The following is a 24,090-nucleotide window of genomic DNA, read 5'->3' on the forward strand; positions in this document are numbered from 1 at the left end:
GCTAAATCCCTTGCCCTCCCAGACATTTAAAAAAATTTTATTGTTTTACTTTGAGATAAGGTCTCACTATGTCACTAAATTGCCTAGGCTGGGCTTGAGCTTATGATGGCTTCAGTCTCCCAGAGTGCTGTGCTTACAGACATGCACCACCATGCTAGGCTAAAACTTTACTTTTGAGATTCTGTAGATTTTTGCACAGTGACTTAGTCTGTCATATCTACAGAACTCAGAACTTGCTGCAATAACCAAGATGGATTCTGGCGCCACAGAAGGTAATACATTCCTGGGCCTGTGGGGTGCTGTCCTACATGCTTCTTAGCAGTATGTGCCACACCAGCCCCTATAGCAGCACACTGGTGTTCTCTCTCCTTCCTCATCTCTGGGTAACCTTGAAAACACAGGCAGAGAGCTGATTCCTGGGCTTATTCAACTACCCCTCTTCAGGGAACATCTTGGCTTTTCAAGTCAATACACTTGTCCTTTCTATATGCATATTTTTTCTATACGCATTTTTGTTTAACTCAAGTCTCAAAAGTTCTCAAACAGTGGATCATTTACAAGTAAAAAATGGTATACATTACATTTATCATTCCAATTGTTACTCATTTATAGGTAAAATGCTACTTTCCCTTTAATAAGAAGTGTTTTTTCTTAGCCCAAATCACTACTTATCTTACTAGCAAAAATCACCCAAACTGATCCTGACCACTACATTCCAAACAAAGTAGCTGACAAGAGACTCCCTTGCCAAACTATAGTTGGCTTTGTTGGTGTTTTAACTTACCGATCTCACAGCCGCAAGGATATTAAGGAAGCTCCCATCAAGACTGTGTCCATTTGCAACAATGTCGCCCAATGAATAATAATCACGAGACTCTTTAACAGGTAAATGTTTCAAAGAAAGTAACTTGGTGTCTACTTCATAACTGGAACAAACTTTTACCATTGAATGATTCTCACTGAGCAATAGTTTACAGTTGCTAAATAGAAAAAATACATTAAAAAGTATCAAATGACTTAATAGAAAAATACTTCCAGTTCACAGTCCTATTTTTTTGTTGTAATTTAGGCTATCTTAAGAAATTTATGCTTTTACTTTTAGAAACATTGAATAATGTTGCAAAATATTTTTGTCTAAAATGTACTTGCTTTTCATCTCAGTCTTTATTTCTTCAAAGAAATATACTGCCAATTAAGAAAGTGTTTTGGGGATCAATTTGTGCCTGTGTTGTCCAAAATTCTGAGCTTCAGTTTCCTTTTCTATAAAATAGGGGTATAAAGGGATATATAGCACTAAATTGGGCACAGTGGTGCATGCCTGTAATCCCAGAATTCTGGGAGGCTGAGGCAAATAGGATTGCAAGTTCCAGCTCAGCCTGAGCAACTTAGCAGGACCCTGTTTCAAAATTTAAAAAACTAAAGGGAAATGGTAGCTGAGGATATAGTTCAGTGCAAAGGACTAGGGTTCAATACCCACTACCACAAAAAAGAGGACTCTAAAACTTTAGGGGGTTATAAAAATCCAAGAACCTGTTATTTCTCTCTCTTATGACCCTAACTGCTCTGCCTAAGGTCAAGGACAATGTCTTACTTATTTCAATTCTGCTATGAATGGAGTAGATACAGAATTTTTATAATACATTTGAATTGAGGTGCTCTTCTCCTTACATGCAATCAATAACCAAGTGTTCCATGGGGCATCCTTCACAGCAATTTTTTTTTTTTTTTTTTTTGATGCTGATCTTAGACTCCTGAGCTCAATCTTCTGCCTCAACTTCCTGGGTAGCCGGGACTACAGGTGCACATCATGGTGTCTAGCTTTCACAGTTCTCTAACTTAGCCCTCTTCTTTTTTCTTCCTACCTTGGTTATCCACCTCATCATTTCTCTCCCAAACTACCACCTTGGTCTCCTAACTAACTTTCCCCTACAATCCATCCTCTACAGGCATCTGAAGTGATCTTCCTAAATCACAAATATGAAAATATTATTTCCCAGCTCAAAGACCTTCTGTGGCTATCCATTAAGAAGGAATGAACTTGGATGACAGGCAATGCTGTCTGCAAATGTCTCTGCTTCTCCTGCTCCTGCAAGATTCTCTTCCTGCTGGTCCTTGCACTTGGCCTGTATTCCAGTTATGAATATGAAATCAACATTTTTGGATGCAAAAAAGTTTAACATCAGCAATTTCATGTGGCTCAACTTGATAATAACTGAAAATGTTAGGTTTTGTGTTTATTTCTTCTGTCAAGAATGTTCTTTCCTCTCTCCTTCCATCCATTCATTTATTCCATAAATATTTACCGAGAAGCTGTTACATATCAGATCTTAGGCAGAGGAAAACAACATGAAAAAGATATACAAGACCTCTGCTCTTATGAAGTTCACATGTGTGAGGGGAGTCACAAGAACAATTAGTCAAATAATCTCAAACAATGGCCTGAATTGTGATACTATTAGCATGAGGATCCCAAGTCCTAGTGACTAACTAGAAAGACTCCTAAAGACTGAGTAAATGGGAGAGTCAAAGAAGGTAGCAGTTAAGCTGAGAGACTGACAATAAGAAGTAACAAGTATTCAAACAGATGAGAGAAAAATGTTTTCTGCAGAGGGAATAGAAAGTACAAGAGTTCTTAGTTTAGAATGACTCCAGGGTGTTCATGAAAGGGACTTGAGCATGTGGATTTTGTTACCGGCAGAGGTTCTGGAACCAGTCCTCCACTGGTATCAGGGGAAGGCTATACTAAATACAGCTACTTTTTCATGTTACTCCATGTCAAAGAAAATTATCTCATAAATCATCTTGTTTATCTCAAAATAAATATTGTTAAGAGGAAATTAAACTCCAAATTTTCAAATTGAAGTAGAGCCTCTTTAGTAAGCACTGTTAATCTGATCCAAAGTTATTAGTAATGATCCTTCTAGCACAAAAGTTGTTGGACTTTGTGCTAGAGAGATATTTACCTAGGAGTTGCAGGGCTGAACTTTTCTTCTCTTTCTATTTCCTTTCTTTGGATCAGGGGATTTTCAATTATCACTAAAACAGAGGGCAAAGTATGATGGCATCATAAGAGGATTAATGAAAAACAAGTGTACAGAGTTTGATCCCTCATACAAAAACAAAAAACAAGCGTACAAACAATGAACCTAACACTGCTAAGCTGGTGTCATAAATCCTTCACAGGCACATCATATGAGAATTGACCTCCTAGGATGCAGCCATCAATTTGACCCCAGATGACATTTCCAATACTTCATGTTTAAATCTCAACACATGATTCATATTTATATTATTTTAGCAATTTAGTTGCACTCAGCATTTGATTTGCATATAGTATTCTCTTCAATAAAACTAACTGACCTCCACTACTGCCCTGGGCCCTAGAAAGTTTGCAAAGTTTTCTGCCTTCATAGTCTACATGTTTAAAACCTTATTAGAGAGATACTATATATATCCCTGAAAATTAATAATACAAAGCAATATAATGGTTAGGTACCAAATAAATGACATGGTTGCTTAACTCTACAGTATTGGAGAAGAGTGGTTCATTACCTGTAGTACTCTTTCCAACTTTCTCTACCATAAAGGAGAGCTAATATATGTGCTTTCCTGTTTGTTTTGTTTAGAGCTGTCATCTACCCAATGACTAAGTTTTATACTTTATACTACACATCCTACCTCATTAAGCATTCAGAATAACCTAAAGGGTTGCTGGTTCATATAATATAAATACATGTTGGGGCTGAAATTTGAATCCAGATCTATGCTTTCAAAGTCCTTGTTTTTTGTTTTCAGATAGGATCTCGCTATGTAGCCAAGGGTAGCCTTCAACTCACAGCGATCCTTCTGTCTCAGCTTCCTGAATGCTGGGATTACAGGCATATACAACCATACCTGGCTAAAAGTCCTTTTATTTTGTACTGTCAGAGAGATTCTGGTGTGAGAAAAAGATGCAAAAAATTTGGTATTTTAACTAAAAGAAAGTTCCTTAAAAATTACATTAAGGAACTAGGTATGGTGAAGTGTACCTGTAATCCTTGCACTCTAGGATTGCTAGTTTGTGCCCAGCCTGGGTAACTTGACAACTTAGTGAGATGCTGTCTCAAAATAAAAAATAAATAAGCGCAAGATCCTGAGTTCAATCCCCGTACCAATAAATAAATAAATAAATAAAATAAAAGGAAAAGGGCTGGGGATTTAGTTCAGTGGTTCTGCTACCTGCCTCGCAACCACGAGGTCCTGAGTTCAATCCCTGATACCAAAAAGTAAAATAAAATAAAATAAAATAAATAATAAAGGGAGGGGGACTGGGGATGTAGCCCAGTACAAATGTTTAATTCCCAGAAAATGTCTTATCCTGTTTATATTCTTCAAGTAACATGCTGAATAACTTGCAACATGCAATCTCTTGCTCTTAACACCTTGATGTTTTTCTGATAAGGCTCCAGAGAATTATAAAGTGTGTCTTATTTCTTTGTGACTCCCTCAGTGTAGTTGCCACAAACAGTACAGTAATAAAAACAGTTTAAGGATCAGTGCTAACTTACCACACTCACCAATCCTAAAGCTGCCAGAAAGTGACTTGATGTAATCTTCGTTGCCCCAGGATGTTACATTTACAAAATAGGCTGGTGAATCACGAATAGTGAAACTGAAAGTGTATCTTTCTGATCCAATGTCTAAGGGAAAACCAATCCTTTTATTTTCTAAATGAAAAGTTTTATTTTGACTTTGAACAAATGATTATATGTTTAATCAAATGATCAGTTGATAGTATTAAAATAATAAAAAAAATACTTCAACACCTGGTAGAAAGTGTTATTTTAGGTGTACATTCTGTAAGTTATGCTTTCATGAATCTGAAAGTGAAATGATAACAAACCGCCAGTGCAGTTAGTTCACCTCACTGCTGGTCCCTTTGCTCCTTTCTCCAGTTATCTGTGTATTTGAAAGGAAATGACATGTAGACTTCAACTGTCCAGTTATAAGCTTAGATACTCTATTTTTCTGTTACTTTTTTTTTGGTACCAAGGATCGAACTCAGGCCCTTGCACTTGCAGCAGGCGGCGAAACCACTGAGCTAAATCTCCGGCCCTTCTGTTACTTTTATTGTCTTAACCTAAATCAAAATTCAGGTCTAGCTATTTCAAAACAAATTGTGTACTACTAAGTAATCACCACTAGGGGTCAGCAAGTACATTTTTGTCCAAAATGAAAATTTATTGTTTTTGGTAATTAAAAAATACAGTGGTGACGCACACTTGTAATGACACCACACAGGATGATCATGAGTTCACGGCCAACCTGGATTACAAAGCAAAACCTTGTCTCAAAACAAAGCAAAAAGTGGGCCGCGGATTTAGCTCAGTGGTTTCGCTAACTGCCTCACAAGTACAAGGTCCCGAGTTTGATCCCTGGTACCAACAACAAAAAAAGTAATACAACTTAACGTACATACCAATATATCTTGAACAGGGATTAATGTCTACCTTTGCGGAGAGGACTAGAGTGGGAAGGGTAGGTTGAAAAAGAAATTTTGCTTATTAACTATAGTTTTTCGCTGGGGATTTATCTCAGTGTTGCCACCACCTGCCTCACAAATGAAAGGTCCTGAGTTCGATCCCCAGTACCAAAACAAAAACAAAAAAACAAACTATATATTTTCTACAGACTGAATTTTTCATGAAAAAATAGTTATTTGTGCAGTGTTTTTCCTCTTTTTTTGGTACCAGGGATCGAACTCAGGTCATTGCACTTGTGTAGCAGGCAGCAAAACCACTGAGCTAAATCCCCAGCCCTGTACAGTGTTTTTAAAAGTCAGTAAGCATACCTTCCCCCAAAAAAGTACTATCAATATAAAAAGAAGCCAAACAATATTGAAGTATCCTCTCTTTCCCTTCAAACAATCTGAATGGTGAAAAATTGTATTTCACTATTATAATTTTAGCATATATTTTAATACTTTTTTCATAATTCATATATTTGAAATTATACCTTCTAGATCTTAGTAAACAGTAAGATATAAAGATTTTTCTCAAACTCTTCAAATGGTAATGCTGGTCTAATTATGAAAAAATAAAGCACATACATGAACATGTATGAGAATAAGATGTTAACTTGTTTTTTGTTTTTGGGTACCGGGGATCGAACTCGGGTTCTTGCACTTGCGAGGCAGGCAGTGGAACCACTGAGCTAAATCCCTGGCCCCAATGTTAACTTGTTATATAACCTCAAAAATAAAAATGACACATCAATATAAAACAAAACAAAAATAAAGGTAACTATCACTACACTGTGAGTCAAACTAAAAGAACCACAATTACTCAGATGATTTTAGTAAAATTAATGTCTTTTTTTGCCAAAACTATTGGCTAGCTAGAGTTCTGATTCACTTAAGTTATACATTGGAACTATATGCTAACTTTTAATAAAAACACTGATACTTTTAAAGCAATAGTAATAAATTGCTAGTTTTGGCATTCCCATATTTTATCTTTCATATAAACCACAAAAGTTTAAAAATGATTTGATTTTTCTTTTTGAAACAAGTCTTGCTATGTAGTTCAGGATGGCTTCCAACTTGCAGTAATCCTGCTGCCTTGGCCTCCTCAATGCTGGGATTACAGGTATGTACCACTATACCCAGCAAAAGTGATTTGATTTTAAAATCTAAATTTTAGTCTTGGATTATTTTTCCATTGTTTTTTCATTGTTCTCTTGCACAGGTCAAATAACTTCATAAAAAACCACTAAGGCCAAAGTTAACTATTTTCTCCACACATGAAAGATGATTTTTTTTCAACACTTTGTCTGGTTATTTGAGTAAATATGTAGATACTGATGCCATACTTTTCTCTCCTTCAGGCACTTCTCTACACTTCCCTGCTCAAAAAATCTTCATCCTATCACTTTCTGTCTTGTTTGACATTTATGTATTTGTCATCTCTTAGGCTGAAAGTGATAGGTAACCTGGAGTTCTTACTATGGGTCACACATAATGCTAACCCTTACTCATATGAACTCATTTGCTTCTCACATCAGTTTTATGTATCCCCATTTCACAGGTACTGTATACATAAGAGTGATCATAGATCACCTTGCAAGTAAATGAAGCCAGTCATCTAGCCCCAAGTTCATACTCTTAGACACTATTGTACCTAAAGATATGAGATTACAATTTCTATTTTGCCTTTACACAAGTAGAGATGCTAAATAAACTCTTCTTGAGACAAAGTAATAAACTCAGCATATTTTAACTATTTGGGGCATTGTATACCAAAATCCGGTATGTTTAAAAAACATAACACAAAATCACTAAAATTGTGACCTGTTCTCACACATATGGCCTTGAATTGAGAACAATAGAGGAAATGGCCATTGCCCTTAAGGAATTAAATAGGCATGGAGAACTTAATCAGTTAAATATACTTCATTGTAGTCATAAGCCACAGTTGATGATACGAAGCAGGGTTAAACAAAACTCAGCTTTTTCTGTCTGGAAAGCCTTTGACATCTGTTTTCCCAATAACTACACCAATTATTTTCTGAAAAACAAAAGAGTATAGAAGACCAGTATTAAACACAGATGTAGATGGTAAATTTAATTTCATGGTGTTGTTATATTTTACTGGGTCTAACAAACATTTTTTACTAGGAACCATTGAAATGTATTTATTTCAAACATATAAAAGAACTTCATAAATGTTCAATTCCACAAGGAATAGTACAAAGTAGTAAAACAGTTAACCACTATTGCAAATATAATCATTTAATACTTAGTATGTTTCTACTTTATTTTCAATCATTAGATGGAGCATAATAACTGCCCTATGCTATCAGTCTTTACTAAATTCACCCTAAGTATATGCATAATGCAATTTAATTTGCCATGGTCTTCAAGGTTTGCTTTTACTTGGGTTTCTAATATAAAATTGCTTAACTTCTTAATCCAAACATGCTAGATAGTACTATAAATTAGACTGTAATAAAACATATATTGTTGCTAATAAATCTAAATTCTAAGGTCCTGGATCTTAATCCTTCAAGATATTAAAATGTCCTTAGAACTTTTTTTTTGGTAGCGGGGATCAAACTCAGGTCCTTGCGCTTTTGGGCCAGGCAGCGGAACCACTGAGCTAAATCCCTGGCCCTCCTTAGAACTTTTAATGTTCTCTTGAATGATTAACAAAGAAAAATAAAATCTTAAAAATGTGCTTTAAGAAAGTGCAAGGACCTGAGTTCAATCCCCAGTACCAAAAAAAAAAAAAAATGTGCTTTAAGAGATAAAAATAATGTAACCCCACCACTTGGGAGGCTGAGGCAGGAGGATCACAAGCTCAAGGTTAGCCTGGGTTACATAGGTCTTGTCTCAAAAAAAAGTTTTTTAAAATTAAAAATTATCTTTTTCAGAAAGGAAAAACAAATTTATATTATTACCAATTTTAGCAACTGATTTTAACTTTGCAGTAACCTGTGACATTTTAAATGGAGTCAAGCTTTTAAGACTATCACATTCTAGCTGAATTATTACCTAGTATTATTGTGTTTAGACACATTGTCATTATTTCTTAAATTCCACATACCTGCACATCCAGTGAATTTTGTTGGATAAACTCAACTGAAGGAAATGTTGAGTAAAACTTTCTATGACTCTTCTTTTTTTTGGTACCGGGGATCAAACTCAGGACCTTGCGCTAAAAACTCTCAGAATTTTTTTTTTGTTTTTTTGGTACCGGGGGGCGAACTTGGGTCCTTGCGTTTGTACAGCAGGCTGTGGAACCACTGAGCTAAATCCCCGGCCCAAGTAAAACTTTCTAATTGAAGAGGCAATTAATAGTTTATTTTTTAAGAAAAACTGTAATAGGAATAACTACTTTTTAACATTAATAAAGATTGAATTGGAAATTACTGAAGTTACATGTAAACTTGTATCATTTTAAGAAATCTGTTTTGCAAAAGCCAGATAGCTGAGGGACTGGGAAAGGAGAAGAATGTGGTAATTCCTTTCAGTAAGTGCTGCATCTTATGGTTCTACTCAGGTTTCTTTTAAATAAATAACGGTTTCCATACATTAGAAATCATTCTTCCACAACTCCTCCCCCAAAAAATGATAAAAGCAGAATAATGACAAGTATTTAAGACAACAACTTTGATAATTTGATTAAGGATTTGCTACTGCTGAATGAAAATGGTTTTACTGAGCTAAATTTGAGCATTTATCACATTTGTCACTTTATTAAATATTAAAATAATGCAAAATACCTTTTGATCATATTGAACAATCACTATCATACCTACAATCATGTCTCCTACTCTACAGACAAAAGAAAGATTAATTTACATTTAGTTGCTATAGATACAAAGAAGTTTAGGGGTACTTAGTATCTAACAATTATACTAAAGCAATGAGTGTCCATATACCTGTCAATGACACAAGTACGTGTTCAATGAATCCATAATGTTTATTTAATGTTACAAAATAGTTTCATTAGCAAATAATCAAACTACTACATCATTGAAACCTACCAGATTAGCCATATTTGGATGCAGATCTGAAAGTGCAGTGAAGGCCTTTGATGCAAAGGAGTTTGCCATTATTATAGCTATATTTTAGAAAATAAAATTTAGATGTATAAATTAAAAATCTGAAACTATTAAAAATTTAAAAAATACTAAGAAAGAATATTTTACTCATTCTTTGAAAAATTATTCATTATAATAGTGAAACATAAATTAATATAGATTTAGCTCTATAAGAAACATGTTTAAAATGTCCTTTTATTTATTTATTTTTGGTACCGGGGATCGAATTCGGGTCCTTGTGCTTGCACAGTAGGCGGTGAAACCACTGAGCTAAATCCCCCAGCCTAAAGTGTTCTTTTATTGCTGAGCATGCTGGCTCATGGCTGTAGTCCCAGAACTTTGGAAGCTGAGGCAGGAGGATCACCATGAGTTCGAGGCTAGCCTGAGCTACATAGTGAGTTCAAGGCCAACCTAAACTGCATCGTGAGACTGTGCCTCAAAAAAAACCCAGGGATTTAGCTCAGTGGCACCATGCCTGCCTTGCAAGCTCAAGGACCTGAGTTAGATCCCCAGTAGCAAAAAAAAAAGTGTCCTTTTATTATTTTGAATGACATTAACTAAAGCTCAGTGAGGTGGCTCACTCATGCTTAGCCCTAGGAAATCCAGATGCTGAAGTGGGAGTCCTAGGTTAATCTGATATGACCTCATCTCAAAAAACAAAAACAAAACCCAAAGTGAATGACATAGTTAAGTTTCCATTTTTCTTTCTTTCTTTTTTGAGACAGGGTCTCACTGTGTAGCTCAGGCTGGCCTCAAACTCACAGTGATCCTCCTGCGTCAGTCTCCCAAATGCTGGGATTACAGGAGTATGCCACAATGTCCAGCTCAATTTTTCATTTTTTAAAATTATGTAAAATTTAATAAATTTTTAATATTATATAAATTTAGAGTTTCAGATGAGAGATGATTCAGTGGGACATTTTAAAATTTACATATTCATTGGCATCGAGCCTAAATAAAAAATAAAGCACAACTATACTGTAAACACCTCAAATCATAAATTTGGTTACATTGTGGGGAGGGAAAGGTAGTAATTTTAAAGACATCTTTAGATGCTGCCCTCATGAAGATAAAGGTAATGTCTTACATATTTTTATGTGTGTGGTTTAGGGGGGTGGTTGGAGGGCTGGTGTCTTGATAAGTTGCCCAGGCAGGTCTCCAATTCCTGGGCTCAAGGGATTTTCCCACAACATCCCTGAGTGCTGGAACTGCAGGAATACACTACTGTGCCCTCCCATGTGTGTATTTCAATGCTACCTAGTACATAGAAAATACACATAAACAAGCCAGTGATTTAGCTCAGTGGTACCACACCTGCCTCACAAGCGCAAAGTCCTGAGTTCGATCCCCAGTACCAGAAAAAAAAAAGAAGAAAAGAAAACACCCACATCAAATAAATGAATGGTGACTTGTCCATAAATATCATCACTATAAAAGGTTTACTATAGCAAAAAAATTGTAAGTTAAACCAAACTAACAGTCTGACTTGATTTTGCTTTTTGTAAAACATAGCCTCTGTAAACCTGGGTATGCCCTCACCCACAGGCTTCAGTTCAAGAAAGTGTTCCCTGACATCGCAATTCAGGAAGCCTGAATTCAGGGAGTTAAATATGATTTTGAATTTCAGCACCACTAGTTTCTAGTTACATATTTTAAGATTACTGAACTTAATTTCCTCATCCTGAAAATGTGGATAATACTACATGCAGTGAGAATTTTAAATTGTGTGCACAAGTTGTCTGGATGTTCACAGGCTCTCAATAAATGATAGCTTTTTTTTTTTTTTTTGTACCAAGGATCAAACTCGGGACCTTGCACTTTCAGCAGCACCACTGAGCTAAACCCCTGGCCCTAGCATTACTTTTTAATATTATCCAGTGTAGTGTAGCAGTTTTTGCATTCAATACAATTCCCACTTCTTTGAGCCACCCATCCACATCATCCCCCATGCTACCTTCCAATCTTCCCAGTACAGAGTCCTCTGCATTCTTAGGTCTCTAGAAGAAACCTTTTTATAATCACCTCAACTATCCTGCTCAACCCCAGTAGTCTCAATTTCTGGTTGTTGCTTATGAACTTTCTCCCTCTTTAGAAGGTTGGCAAAGGAAGATAAGGCCCTGTCTTATCTCATTCTCTGTTGTTTTCCATCGTGACTAGGTAGTTCAGTGCTTCACACATAGTAGCTGATTAATATTTGTCTATAAACAATCTAACTTGTAACTTAGGGATAATAGCGCTATAATTGGCTTTATTAATAAATAAGAATTTTAGTTAATACCTAATATTACATTTAAATCAAACATCTAAATTATGGGAACAGATGTGGCCTATATCTTGCTCTTTTGGGCAAATTTTCTACATTATTTAAATTTTTTTTTTTTAAAGGCAGAGTTTTGCTCTGTACTTCAGGCTGACCTTTGGGTCACCCCCTTCAGGTCAGATCTGTGCATGTCAGGTCCTAGCAGTAGGGCTAACCCTACTGGCCACTGTGGTTTAGGTTTTTGGGATGAGACCCTGCCGTGATTCTCCTGCCTCAGCCTCCCAAGTGCTGGGATTACAGATGTATGTCACCATGGCCAGCTATTTTATTTAAAGATTGATGTTGGACTAGGGTATTACTAGGAAGTCTTTTTTTTGGTACCAGGGATTGAACTCGGGTCCTTGTCCTTGCGCAGCAGGCGGCAAAACCACTGAGCTAAATCCCTGGCCCTAGGAAGTCTTTTCTACGTGGTCATTTCACTATAGGGAAAATCTCTCCAAACTTCCATGATAAACCACAAATTTTGTAACAAACTTTAATAAAATTAGTCATTTTCTTTTACAGAGGGGAATAGTTTTGCTCCTCCTGCTGCTTCCTTGGGAACTTGGGCCAGTTTTGTACTATGAAATTCTAGCTAACTTCCAAATACCCTGAGGTGTCAATTAGTAAGTTGGTTGACTGGCCATCATCTGGAGAATTCTCCAGTGTGGAGACAGAAGAAAGTGTGTTAGTAACTTTTCAAAGTAGTTTCAAATTTTCTAACACTGCTTTTTAAATTTTTTAAATTTTTATTTTATTTTATTTTTTGGTACCAGGGATTGAATTTAGGTCCTTGAGCTTGCACAGCAGGCAGCGAAACCACTGAGCTAAATCCCTGGCCCAACACTGCTTTTTTAAAAAAGAAAAGAAAAATGTATGGCTTGCATACAAATATTTCCAAAAGTTCCTTATTTTATACTCTCCTCATACATTTACACTAGTAACTGACCAGTCCAGGGCTGAGAAATTCTAACACAAGGATCTAAAATATTTTGTTTTAATCTCTGTAGTGATATGCAAGGCTCCCTGCTTGTTCATTCAGTGTTTTAACATTGTATTTTGATGGCTACAGTTGCATAACATTCTGGAAAAAGCAAAATTCTGGAAAGAGTAAAAAGATCAGTGTTGTCAGAGGGTAGGATAGGTATTAGAAAGGAAAGGGAGCTGTTTCTAGGGCAGTGAGACTGGTCTGTAGGATCCTGTAGTGGCAGTTTACTGGCATGACATGACGTATTACTCAAAACTCAGAGGGTACAACACTAAGAGGGAGCCTAATGCAAACTGAAAAAGTATTTGGTAAGGAAGCTATTTTGACACAACGTGGTATACATGACACACATGCTCTTCATGACTATATTCAACAGGTTCTGTATGTACCCTGGGTCTACCCTCGGGTTCTGGATTTTAAGTCTGGCTGTCTCTCTTGCCCCTTCAAACGGCCTCCAGAGCTCCACAGCAGGGTCTCTTCCCAAAATCCCAAACCGCCTGTGGCCAGTAGGGTTAGCCCTACTGCTGGGACCTGACATGCACAGATCTGACCTGAGGGGGGCAACTGGAAGCAGGGACCTGAGGAGAGATATAAGAGAAGGGACCTGAGGGACCAAGCACTGAGAGGAGGCCTTGAAGGCCGGAACTCGAGGGGGCCCTGTGGGGAAAACCTGAGGTGAGAAACCTCCGGCGGACCTGACAGGAGGGGTGAAGTTCCCAGGGTGGGGAATCTGGGGGAGGACTGATGGGTGGAAGATTGAGGGGGGACATTACTGGCGGGAACCCTAGAGGCCCACAGCCGCGCTCTAGCCCGTGAACCCTGAGGGTCCTGCCAGGCACGAGCCCCGACCCGGCTTCCCACAGCGCACGCGGCAGCCTGAAACCCCAGCCCTAAGAAATGAAGTGAGGCCCGTGCCGTTGCTCACGAGATGCTAGCCCGGCTGGCTGCTCTTCTGGCCGGCACTGGAGTCGCTAGCTTTCCGCGGCTTCTCCACAGAGCACCTGGATGGTGACCCAGAGCCCACTCGACTTCGGCACGAGACCGTTAGTACGAGGCCACGCCCAGCCGCGTGCAGACTAGGGGCCCGGCCCGGAGCTCCTCGGCCACCGAGCGCTCAACACGCCCAGTCCCTCGCTGACCACGCCCACAATGTCCTGGCCCCGCCCCCAGGGTAAGTTTACTGTAGTCTTTCCCCGGGGAGCCAGAGCGCGTCTACTGACTAGAGGGCCGAGGGGCCGGCCAGGAGTGGGAGTTACTGGATCCCCGTGAGCAGTTCGTTTGCAGCAGAGGACCCGCAGGTTGAATAGGACGCGAGCAGGCATCCATTGCGGTCACCTGTCTCGACTGGATTTGCGGGATGACCCACTGGGAAAGCATTGAGGAAACGGGGGAAGAATCTCTCTACGCAATAACAAATGCTGGCGGGGCTGTGGGGAAAGGAACACTGCTCCACTGCTGGTGGGAGTGTAGACTGGTGCAACCACTGTGGAAATTAGTATGGAGATACCTCAAAGAACTAGGACTGGAAGTCCCATTTGACCCCGCTATTCCCCTGCTGGGGATCTTCCCCAAAGAATTAAAAGAATCATACCACAGTGATATATGTGCACCCATGTTCATAGCAGCACAGTTTGTAATAGCTAAAGCTTGGAAACAGCCCAAGTGCCCATCAACTGGAGACTGGATAAAGAAAATGTGTTGTTTTTTTTTAATAAAATGGAGTACTACTCAGCCATAAAAAACGAGAAATTAGAGACATTTATTGCTAAATGGATGCACATTGAGGCAGTACCCTTAAGTGAAATAAATAGGACACACATGTGTAAATACCAAATAGTTTCTCTAGTGTGAGAAACTGAAAATGTAAATAAGGACTAAAAGGTATAATAGATCATGTGAAATAGGAAGCAAAGGGACAAAAGAGAAGGGGAAGTTGGAGGGGTAGGGGAAAGGAAAGAAGGGAATGGAATTAATATGAGAAAATGAAAAAATGGAAACAAAGTCTTTGTAAATAGGGAGGGATGGAGGGGTTGAAGGGAGGGCAGGGGAAGGGGGAAAAATATGAACCAAGAGAGACTATGTAAAGGTGCAAATTTCCAATGATGAATGTCATTATATTGTATACCTAAAATGTACCAATAAAGTAAAATTTTTAAAAAAGAACATATTTTGATCTTTCTAAAAGAATGAACTGACATTTTATGTCGATTTGAAAGGAAAGGAGTACTTGAATCTCAGTGGGGGAATAAGATTTCACATTTTTGTTTGTATTTTTTCATAGTTTAATAAATTAATTTTTGCTGAAAGCTGGATGAGGTTAAGCAGGGAGAATCAGCCTCTCTAGTACACCATGAGCATCTCATAGACTTGATGCTTTAAAATACAAGCCCAAGGGCCAGGGATTTAGCTCAGTGGTTCTGCCGCCTGCCTCGAAAGCTCAAGGACCCGAGTTTGATCCTTGGTACCAAAAATGAATAAGTAAATAAATAAAATACAAGCCCAAAATAGGAATGCTCAGCTCTTGACACTTGATGTAAAAGTCAAGGGTGAGTGAGCAGAGGTCATTGCTGAAATAGCTTATATGTCTGGTATGGAGTGGTGGGTGGCTCCATTGTCACCTTCCTAGAGCATCTAGAAGCTGTCAGACCATGTCTGACAGGACTGTGTCACAAAGAAGTGACCAGGAAAAATATTTACAATAAATTTTACATATACTAATAGGTAGGAAAAACAATTATTATAGTGAGTTACAAGACAATCTTCCATTAATTTGGTGTTGTAATTACAAAAATAAGTCTTCTAACATTGATTCTGTGACTATGATATTCCTCCCAGGAGCTGAAACGCTAATGGTTCAATTTCTGGCATAATTAGTCTCACTCCCCACTCCTCACTCCTTCCAGGAACTAACCAACCTTTAAGTAGATTGTAGGTATGCTAACCCTTATAGATTTTTTGGAAAATCTTTGCAAAAGTTTGTCTAGAGAATATCCAGGCACTAAGGTGCACACTGTAATCCTAGCCATTCAGAAGGCTGAGACTGGAAGATGGCAAGTTCTAACTCAACCTGGACCACTTAGTGATACCCTGCCTTAAAATTCAATGTAAGGGCTGGGGATTTAGCTCATTGGCTCTGCTGCCTGCCTTGCAAGGGCAAGGTCCCAAGTTTGATTCCTGGTACTACAAAAAAAAAAAACCATTCCAACCTTAAAATTCAATTTTAAAAAAGGTCTGGCAGGCAACGACTTCCTGAACAGAATTCCAGTAGCACAAAAAAATAATACCAAGAATTAACAAATAGGATTATATTAAATTTTTTTAAAAACTTCTGCACACCAAAGGAAATAATTAACAGAATGAAGAGACAACCTACAGAATGGGAAACAAACTTTGTCAACTACTCTTCTGACAGAGGACTAATACCTAGAATATATAAAGAACTAAAAAAAAAAAGGACTCCAAAAACCAAATAACCCAATCAAAAATGGGCAAATTAAATTAATAGACACTTCTCAACAGAAGAAGTACAAATGGCCAATAAGTACATGAAAAAAAATATTTAACATCTTTAGCCATTAGGGAAATGCAAATAAAAACAACAATGAGATTCCATCTTACCCCAGTCAGAATAGCTATCAAGAACACAAAAGGGCTGGGGATGTAGCTCAGTGGCACTGGCACCTGCCTGGCAAACACAAGGTTCTGAATTTGATCTCCAGTACTGAAAAAAAAAAAATGCTAGCAAGGATGTAGGAAAAAAAGACCCTTCAACATTGTTAGTGGGAATGTAAACTAGTATAACCACTATGAAAATCAGTATGGACATTTCTCAAAAAACTAAAAATCGAAGTTCTGTCTAACCCAGCTATACCTCTCTTGCATATTTTCCCAAAGGAGTTAAAAGACATCATTCTATACAGATACATGCATATTCGTGTTTATAGCAGCACAATTCACAATAGCTAAACTATGGAAACATCCCAGGTGCCCATCAACAGAAAATAAATAAAAAAAATGTAACATATACACACAACAGAGTATTACTCAGCCATAAAAAGGACGAATTCAAGTAATTTGTAGGAAAACAGATGAATCTTGGGCCAGGGACTTAGCTCAGTGGTTCTGCCACCTTTCCCACAAGCGCAAGGACCCAAGTTTGATCCCCAGTACCAAAAAAAAAAGGGCTGAGGATACAGCTCAATGATAGAGCCCTTGCCTAGAATACATGAGGCCCTGGGTTCAATCCCCAGTACCTGAAAGAAAAAAAAAAAGAGAAGAGGAGCCAGATAACTGTGAGATGGGTTGGAAGAACTGGGTATGGAGATCAGGTCTAGGGGGAAAATGAAGTAATTTAAGACCTATTGAAGTGAGTAAGTAGAAGAAATAGAAGAAAGTGAAAAGGGCATTTGGGGGGTAGTGGATTCATGGAGGTCTGAAGAAGCTCTGGAAGGAAGAGAGTTTGTCAGAAATAAGGCAGAAGCAACTTGAGCAGCCTGAGGACTGAGGACCCAGGAACATTCTGGAAAATTCCACAGAATCCGTGCAGACTCCTGAGTTGGGCTTTTGGGGTTCTGTGGGAAGCATCTTTTTCCCAAGTTCATGTGGTGCTAGCAAAAAAGAACTTGAGTTTTTTTCTGACAAGTAAAATAATGGAGAGGAGGAACACAGAGGCTGAGGTTGTTTTTTTGTTTTGTTTTGTTTTTTTGTACCAGGGAGCGAACTCAGGACCTTTGCCTGTGAGGCAGGCATGGCACCACTGAGCTAAATCCCTGGCTGAGGCTGGCATTTTACTGGGCACAGTATGGAAGGATTTGTATGGAGCTAGGAAGTGAGACCAGAAGGCTGAAATGGAGCAGTGAGCCTGGCTTAAAATAACTCAGTGTCCAAGGACCATGCTAAGGAACTGCTAAGTACTGGTGCAGGCTGCTTTTGCCTGAACAGGCCTGATGCTCCTGTTCCTGAAAGAACGTGCAGAGGGAGGAACAGCTGGAGAAAAAGCCCTAGCCACTAAATCCCATGACTAATCTTTGGACAGGAATCTGGCACTCCAGCCTGACCCCCTGGAAAATTACTCTTGAGACAACAGGGAGCACAGACCATCTCTTTGAAGGGCTTTCAAATGTTGAGAGCCATTCTATATAATTTTTGGGGAAAAATAATTTCATAATTAAATTATGATTAGGGCTGTCTAAGACCTAGTCTCCTTGACCGAGAGCTGGCTATGGCATGTGGAAACGATTCCACTTTGCCTCCCTTCACAAGTTGAGGCCTCAATGGTCTCACAATACTGTGACACTCTAGGACAAGATTACATCAGCTGAAGATATTCTGGTTTTTTGAGAATCCAGTAATAATAAAAAAAGAGAAAGATTTCATCTGGGGGAAAGACAAATTCCTTATTAGCCTGCTATCTCATCCCACCTACTATCATAAGAATGCTTTGCCCATCTCACTGTCCTCATCAACATAAGATCTCATCAACCTAAGATCCTCGTTGACCTAGGATTACTGCTGCCCTCTAAGTCACCCAATCCTCCCTCCGATTATTGTGTGTACCCAATAAATAGTAGCTACCTCAGAGTGTCTTTATCTTTGCCCACTCTGAAACACTGACCTCCTAGTCCCCCATGTATTATGAAGTTATGTCTCTATTATCTTTCTTTCTTTAGCCCTTGTCGCCCTCCTTTCTAGGCAGATCAGAAGATTGATTGGCCTCTGATACTCAAGGGCCAGGTTTATCATCATTCATATTAAGCATATATAATTTTTAAAATTAAAACTAAATTATGGCAACATGCTTCCACCACCTCTACTACCATTCACAATGGCCTTGACCCTTCTGCCTCCCACTGCATGTCACCAGCCACTGCTGTCCAGATTCAGCATTGTGTCTCCAAGCTCAGTATGTCTAACACTTAGCTCCTGGGTTTACTCCAAACCAGCCCTGCTGTCCCACATATATCTAGAACCTCAAAGTCACAACCTCAGAGGTAGCCTTGAATCCTCTGTTGTTTTCCGTTTGTATCTCCTCAGACATCAGATTCTATTTTTCTTTGGCCTCTCTCCTGTCTCTCCATAACTACTGCCATCACCTTCATATAGATGCTGGTGGCATTAGGTTGGATGGCTACAGTAGCAGGCAACAAGGACTTTTATCTTCTCTTTTCCAGCCATTCCACACTCTCCTGCCAATCAAGCCCACCACATCAAGCTTCTCGTGGTCTCTCCAAGACAACACTCCTCCCAAGGAAATCCTTCAATACTGTATACAGTGAAAAAAAATCTTTCAATAAGGAAAGGAATTTGCAGGCCATACAATCTCTGTAGCCACAACCCTACTGTACCCTTGTAATGCAAAAAGCAGCTACTGCCATATCTGAACAAATCAGGGCAGCTATATTCCAATAAAACTTTATTGCCAAAGCAGGCAAGGGTCCAGATTTGCCCTGTGAAGCCATAGTTTGCAGACCCTTGGACTGAAGTAACAATTCCTTAGTTCTGTGTGGAGGACTTGGCTAGGAATGAATGATTAAACTGGGAGACAAAAGCAGATAGGATCTATGAGGAGTGAATGGTTAAAATGTGGGACAAAAGCACACAAATAAACTGCAGCCAAAAAGCGCATAGGCTCTGTGAGAAGTAAATAATTAAACTGAAAAAAAATTAAACTGTGGAGCAAAAAACACACAGGTTCTATGAGGAGCAAATGATTAAACTATGGGGCAAAAGCACACTGAATGGTTAAGCAACAAAAGTTTAGCTTAGTAAAGTGTACTGTGTCTGACCATTGCCCTTCCCCTTTCCTCAAGAAAAACTGCCTAGCCTTGAGACAGCTCCTTGCCCAAACTGCTTTTCTCCTGCTCTTTTCTCTTACACTGATATTCTAAATAAAAGTCAGAGAGTTCTCTGTTTGGTGGCCTTTTTCTACTCACTCCCAGAGTCTCCCTGATGGCTGGGCACTCTCTGTTGAGAAATAGGCCCTCTGGGCCTGTCGGTCTAAGTCTTACCTCTGGGTAATCATTTTCATCCTTCACACCTCCCGAGGTTGCTCACTGTGACAGTCCTATGCACAGCACTTTCTACCATTTGGACTCAGTTAAAAGTTTAACCCTCTTTCTACCATTTTCCTGAGATTGTGTGTGTGTGTGCATGTCTGTGTGTGTATGATGCTGGGGATGAATCCTGTGTCTCACACATGCTAAATAAGCTCTCTACCATGAGCCACAATGCCCAGCCCTTCCTAAGACTTCTTTATATATATAATGAGTTTATGTGTAGTAGTGACTTTCCCACACTGCAAATATACACATATTTTAAAAGATATTTAATAGCTGCTGACCCTATGGTAGCAATGTCTTCGTTTCCACTTTCTCTCCACTTCACTGTCCAAATGGTTGGTACTTTTTACTTCATATGTACTTCTAGAAAACATTCTTAAGAGCCATTTGGCATAAAGCCACTACTCCACTTTAAATGATAGCTGCTGCCCAGTTTGGTGATCTGAGGGTACTAGATTACTTCAAGGAGAAGAATACTTGTGCCTGGGAAAAGCAAAGACTTCTATGTGCAGTGCTATCCTTTCCCTCTGGGTCCAAATCTCAGGCTTTTTTTTTGGACTAGGGATCAAACTCGGGACCTTGCGCTTGCGAAGCAGGCAGTGGAACCACTGAGCTAAATCCCCGGCCCTCTTAGGCTTTATTCTTTTTTAGGCTTATTTACATGTTTGGGAATTTGCTCAGAGCCTGATAACCTATCTATATTGTTCATGAGCACAAAAGACTTATTTTGAGCTTTTAAATTATCACTCTGAGAAAAGGACAACAGATATTTCTCAATGTGCTTAATTTAAATGTGCATTAATCATGGTTCTCTTACCTTAGCAGTTTTGCTGGACAGTTATCTGAAATGAGAAAAATAAATAGGGTTTGGGGGTTTGAGGGGAGCTAGTATACATTGTAGAAACTAAAAATCAGGCTGTCTGGTCAAAATCTCAGCTTTTATTTTGTGCCACTGTCTGCCACCCAAGTGCAAGGTCCTGAGTTCAATCAATGGTACCAAAAAAAAAAATCTGCTGCTAATTAGCTGTGTCACTCAAGCCTGAATCTCATTTTCCTTATCTGTCAAATAAAAGGTTTGAACAGATCCAGTGGGAAGATGAGTACAATAGTAAACACACTGTGGGAAAAGATGATAGATATATTATATGTGCTTATATGTCCTTCATAACAGAATCTCCTGGGGAGCCTATTCATCTCAGAATTCCCCATTCCGAGTATGGTACTGTACCTTGTGCCTACCTGGTATTAGCTGGGTGAATCATTCAATAAATGTCACTAAATGGCAGAGCTGCCAAGGGGAGAAAGGGTGTTATATTTCTCAGGGTGTATTTGGCTCACCCTGTACTCTGACGGGGAGATCAGTAGTCTGTGTTGTAGAACTTGTGTCTAGTTCTAGCCTTTCATTTAATGCGCTTATGAATTCACCAGGGTTACTTAACTTCTCCAGAACCTTTTTTTTTGGTACCGGGGATCAAACTCGGGTCCTTGAATGAGGCAGGTGGTGGAACCACTGAGCTAAATCCCCAGCCCCTTCTCCAGAACCTTGACATGACCTGTTAAGTGTTAATAAGCAGGGCTCTATGGTCAGTGTATTGTGAACTGTGAAGTAATGAATAAGAAAATACAAAAGGCCACATTCTTTTGACAGCCATTCCGGACAGTGGCCATCCAACCCACAACTTCTAGAGATTCCGCTGCATCCCTGGGGGTTCATTTATGCTTCTGCCCTCCTTATTAATGTCCAGGTGGAGATGCCAGCAAGGCTCCCAGGAAGCATTCTATAGGTATGTCCTATAGAATGAGCAGTATTCTATAGGTGTGACCAAGTTCCACCCAAGGAATACTTTTGCTTCTGTGGGTTTTCTGACACTTTTTTTTTCTTTTCAGACAGTGTCTTGCTGTGTAGCCCCTGAACTCATAATCAGCCTGTTTCAGCCTCCCAAGAGTTAGGACTACAGGCATGCAGTTTTCTGACACTTTTAAAGTCACATTTCTTCTCCTTCTCCTTCTTTTGGTCTTAATTACTTTTTCAATTATTTGTTTAAAAAAAAAAGCCAAAGTTTTAGCTGGGCATGGTGGCTTATGCCTGTAATCCCAGTACTTTGGGAAACTGAGGCAAGACCATCCAAAGTTAGACCTCACTCTGGGCAATTTCGTGAGGACTTGTCTCAAAATAAAAAATAAAAAGGGCTGGAGATATAGCTCAGTGTGAAGGCCCTGCTTTCAATTGCCAGTACTAAAAACAAACAAAACAAAAAAAAGTTTAAAATAAAACAAGAAAGTTCTTGGCAATTTTTCTTTCTTCTATAACCCCACACACATAAAAACATGAATGTCTCTGATTATTCAACTGGTTAGTAAGGCCTGATAAATATCTCTTTTTTTTTTTTGGCACCAAGGATCAAACTCAGGACCTTGCACTTGTGAGGCAGGCAGCAGCATCACTGAGCTAAATCCCCGGTCCCCCAATGAATATCTTTTAATTTAGGATTATACTCACCTTCTTGTCATTATTTAGCATTTATACTCACCTACTTCAAAAATGATCTGAGGTAGTATATTAAGTTGAATGGTGTCCCAAAAATTCATGTCTACCCGGAACCTCAGAAAGTGACCTTTTTGGAAATAGGGTCTTTACAGATGTAATTGAGTTAGGATAAGGACATGCTGGATGAAGGTGGCCATAATAATAACAGGTTTCCTTAGAAGAAGAGGAAAAGAGACAGAGAGACATACAGGGAGGGAGGACTGTGAAGATAAGAGAAAAGCCAAGGAATGCTGACAGCCACCAGAGGCTTGGACAGAGGCATGGGACAGGTTCATCCTCAAAGTCTCCAGAAAGCACCCCTGCTGACATGGATGTTTTGGACTTCCAGCCTCCCATAACTATGAGGGAATAAATTTCTGTTGTTTTAGGCCTCCCAGGTTATGATAATTTTTTCCCCTTGTACCAGGAATCTAACTCAGGACCTTGCACTTGCCAGGTAGGTGTGGTACCACTGAGCTAAATCTCTGGCCTTGTTAAGATAATTTTTTATTGGCAGTCCTAGAAAACTTACACAAGTCTCACAAGTTAAACAATATAATGACTAGGAAAGCAACGGAAGAGGTACCTTATGCAAACAGAGTAAATGTTTCCAATTTTCAAGATGAGCTGAATGGGGTGGTTTTGCTGAACCACAAAGGAAAAGAGATTGTATTACATAGCTTTTGTCATTCAACAAAGAGGACATGCAAATCTAATGAAGGGACAGCTCTTGTTATTTTCTCCTAGGATAAACAGAGGAATTCATCACATTGTTCCTTGCACAGAGAATTAAGGAACACTGTAAACAGCATCTTCAAAACAAGTTTTACTGTCAGGCTGGGAGGTTCATGCCTGTAATCCCAGGACTCTGGGAGGCTGAAGCAGGAAGATTGCAAGTTCAAACCCAGCTTGGGAAATTTAGTGATTTAGTGAGAGCTTGTCTGAAAATTTTAAAATGGGCTAGGGATGTAGTTCAGTGTGAAGGCCCTAGGTTCAATCCACAGTACCACAAAACAAAAATAAAACAAAAAAGCTTTGAATAAATAATTATCAATATGCTGAATGCTATATATTCTTTATAGAAATATGCTTCTCAGCATATGCTTAAAATTCAAGATTGACTTGCTTAAATGAGGTAGAAGACATGAAAATATAAGCATGGAATGAATATTTCAACTTGGTGCTACAATATGAAGGGGAGTCCTGAGAGGAATGCTTTTAAACTGGCTGGGGAATCAGAGACTGGTAGGGGAAATAGGGCTGTATGAGGTAATTAAAATTATCAGTGAGCATTATAGGAAGGGCTGGAAGTGGGGAATGGAGGGGGACATTAGTCCAAAAGATGTGGAGTAATTCAGATCAGATGAGCTAAAAAGACCTGCTGTGTCACACAATAAGGAAGGCTGCAATAAAAAAAAAGACATAAAAAGTGCTGTGAAAATGTGGATAAATTGGAGCCCTTGTATACTGGTGATGGGGTATAAAGGGCTACAATCCTGTGGAAAACAGAGCTGGTGGCTCCTCACACTGTCACATATGGGGTTAGTTACCTGAAGGCCAGCCATTCTACTCTTAGATATCTCTCGCCAAGACAACCAAAAACCTACGTCCACACAGAAACTTGTCCATAGGTGTC

General features: G+C 39.0%; 1 protein-coding gene across 2 annotated transcripts in view; it reads right to left on the reverse strand.

Annotated features, from left to right (window-relative positions):
- Positions 1 to 13,979, reverse strand: part of Meiob (meiosis specific with OB-fold) — a 36,792-nt gene extending 22,813 nt beyond the window's left edge. Inside the window, exons 1-6 of one of the 2 annotated variants that reach the window (XM_021251330.2) lie at positions 13,795 to 13,979; positions 9,526 to 9,602; positions 7,487 to 7,544; positions 4,557 to 4,679; positions 2,964 to 3,036; positions 785 to 980 (exon numbers count right to left, since the gene is read on the reverse strand). In XM_021251330.2, the coding sequence (XP_021106989.1) occupies positions 785 to 980; positions 2,964 to 3,036; positions 4,557 to 4,679; positions 7,487 to 7,544; positions 9,526 to 9,594 (519 nt within the window). In that variant the 5' untranslated portion in view covers positions 9,595 to 9,602; positions 13,795 to 13,979. Of the gene's footprint in view, positions 1 to 784; positions 981 to 2,963; positions 3,037 to 4,547; positions 4,680 to 7,486; positions 7,545 to 9,525; positions 9,603 to 13,794 lie in introns of both variants that reach the window. The other variant, XM_004873681.3, reaches the window with a different exon arrangement.
- Positions 13,980 to 24,090: the final 10,111 nt, after the last annotated feature.

The sequence above is a fragment of the Heterocephalus glaber genome, unplaced genomic scaffold (assembly GCF_053883595.1).
Source record: "Heterocephalus glaber isolate CG9 unplaced genomic scaffold, H.glaber_assembly_v1.0 deba00001781, whole genome shotgun sequence".
Taxonomy (NCBI): Eukaryota; Metazoa; Chordata; class Mammalia; order Rodentia; family Bathyergidae; genus Heterocephalus; species Heterocephalus glaber.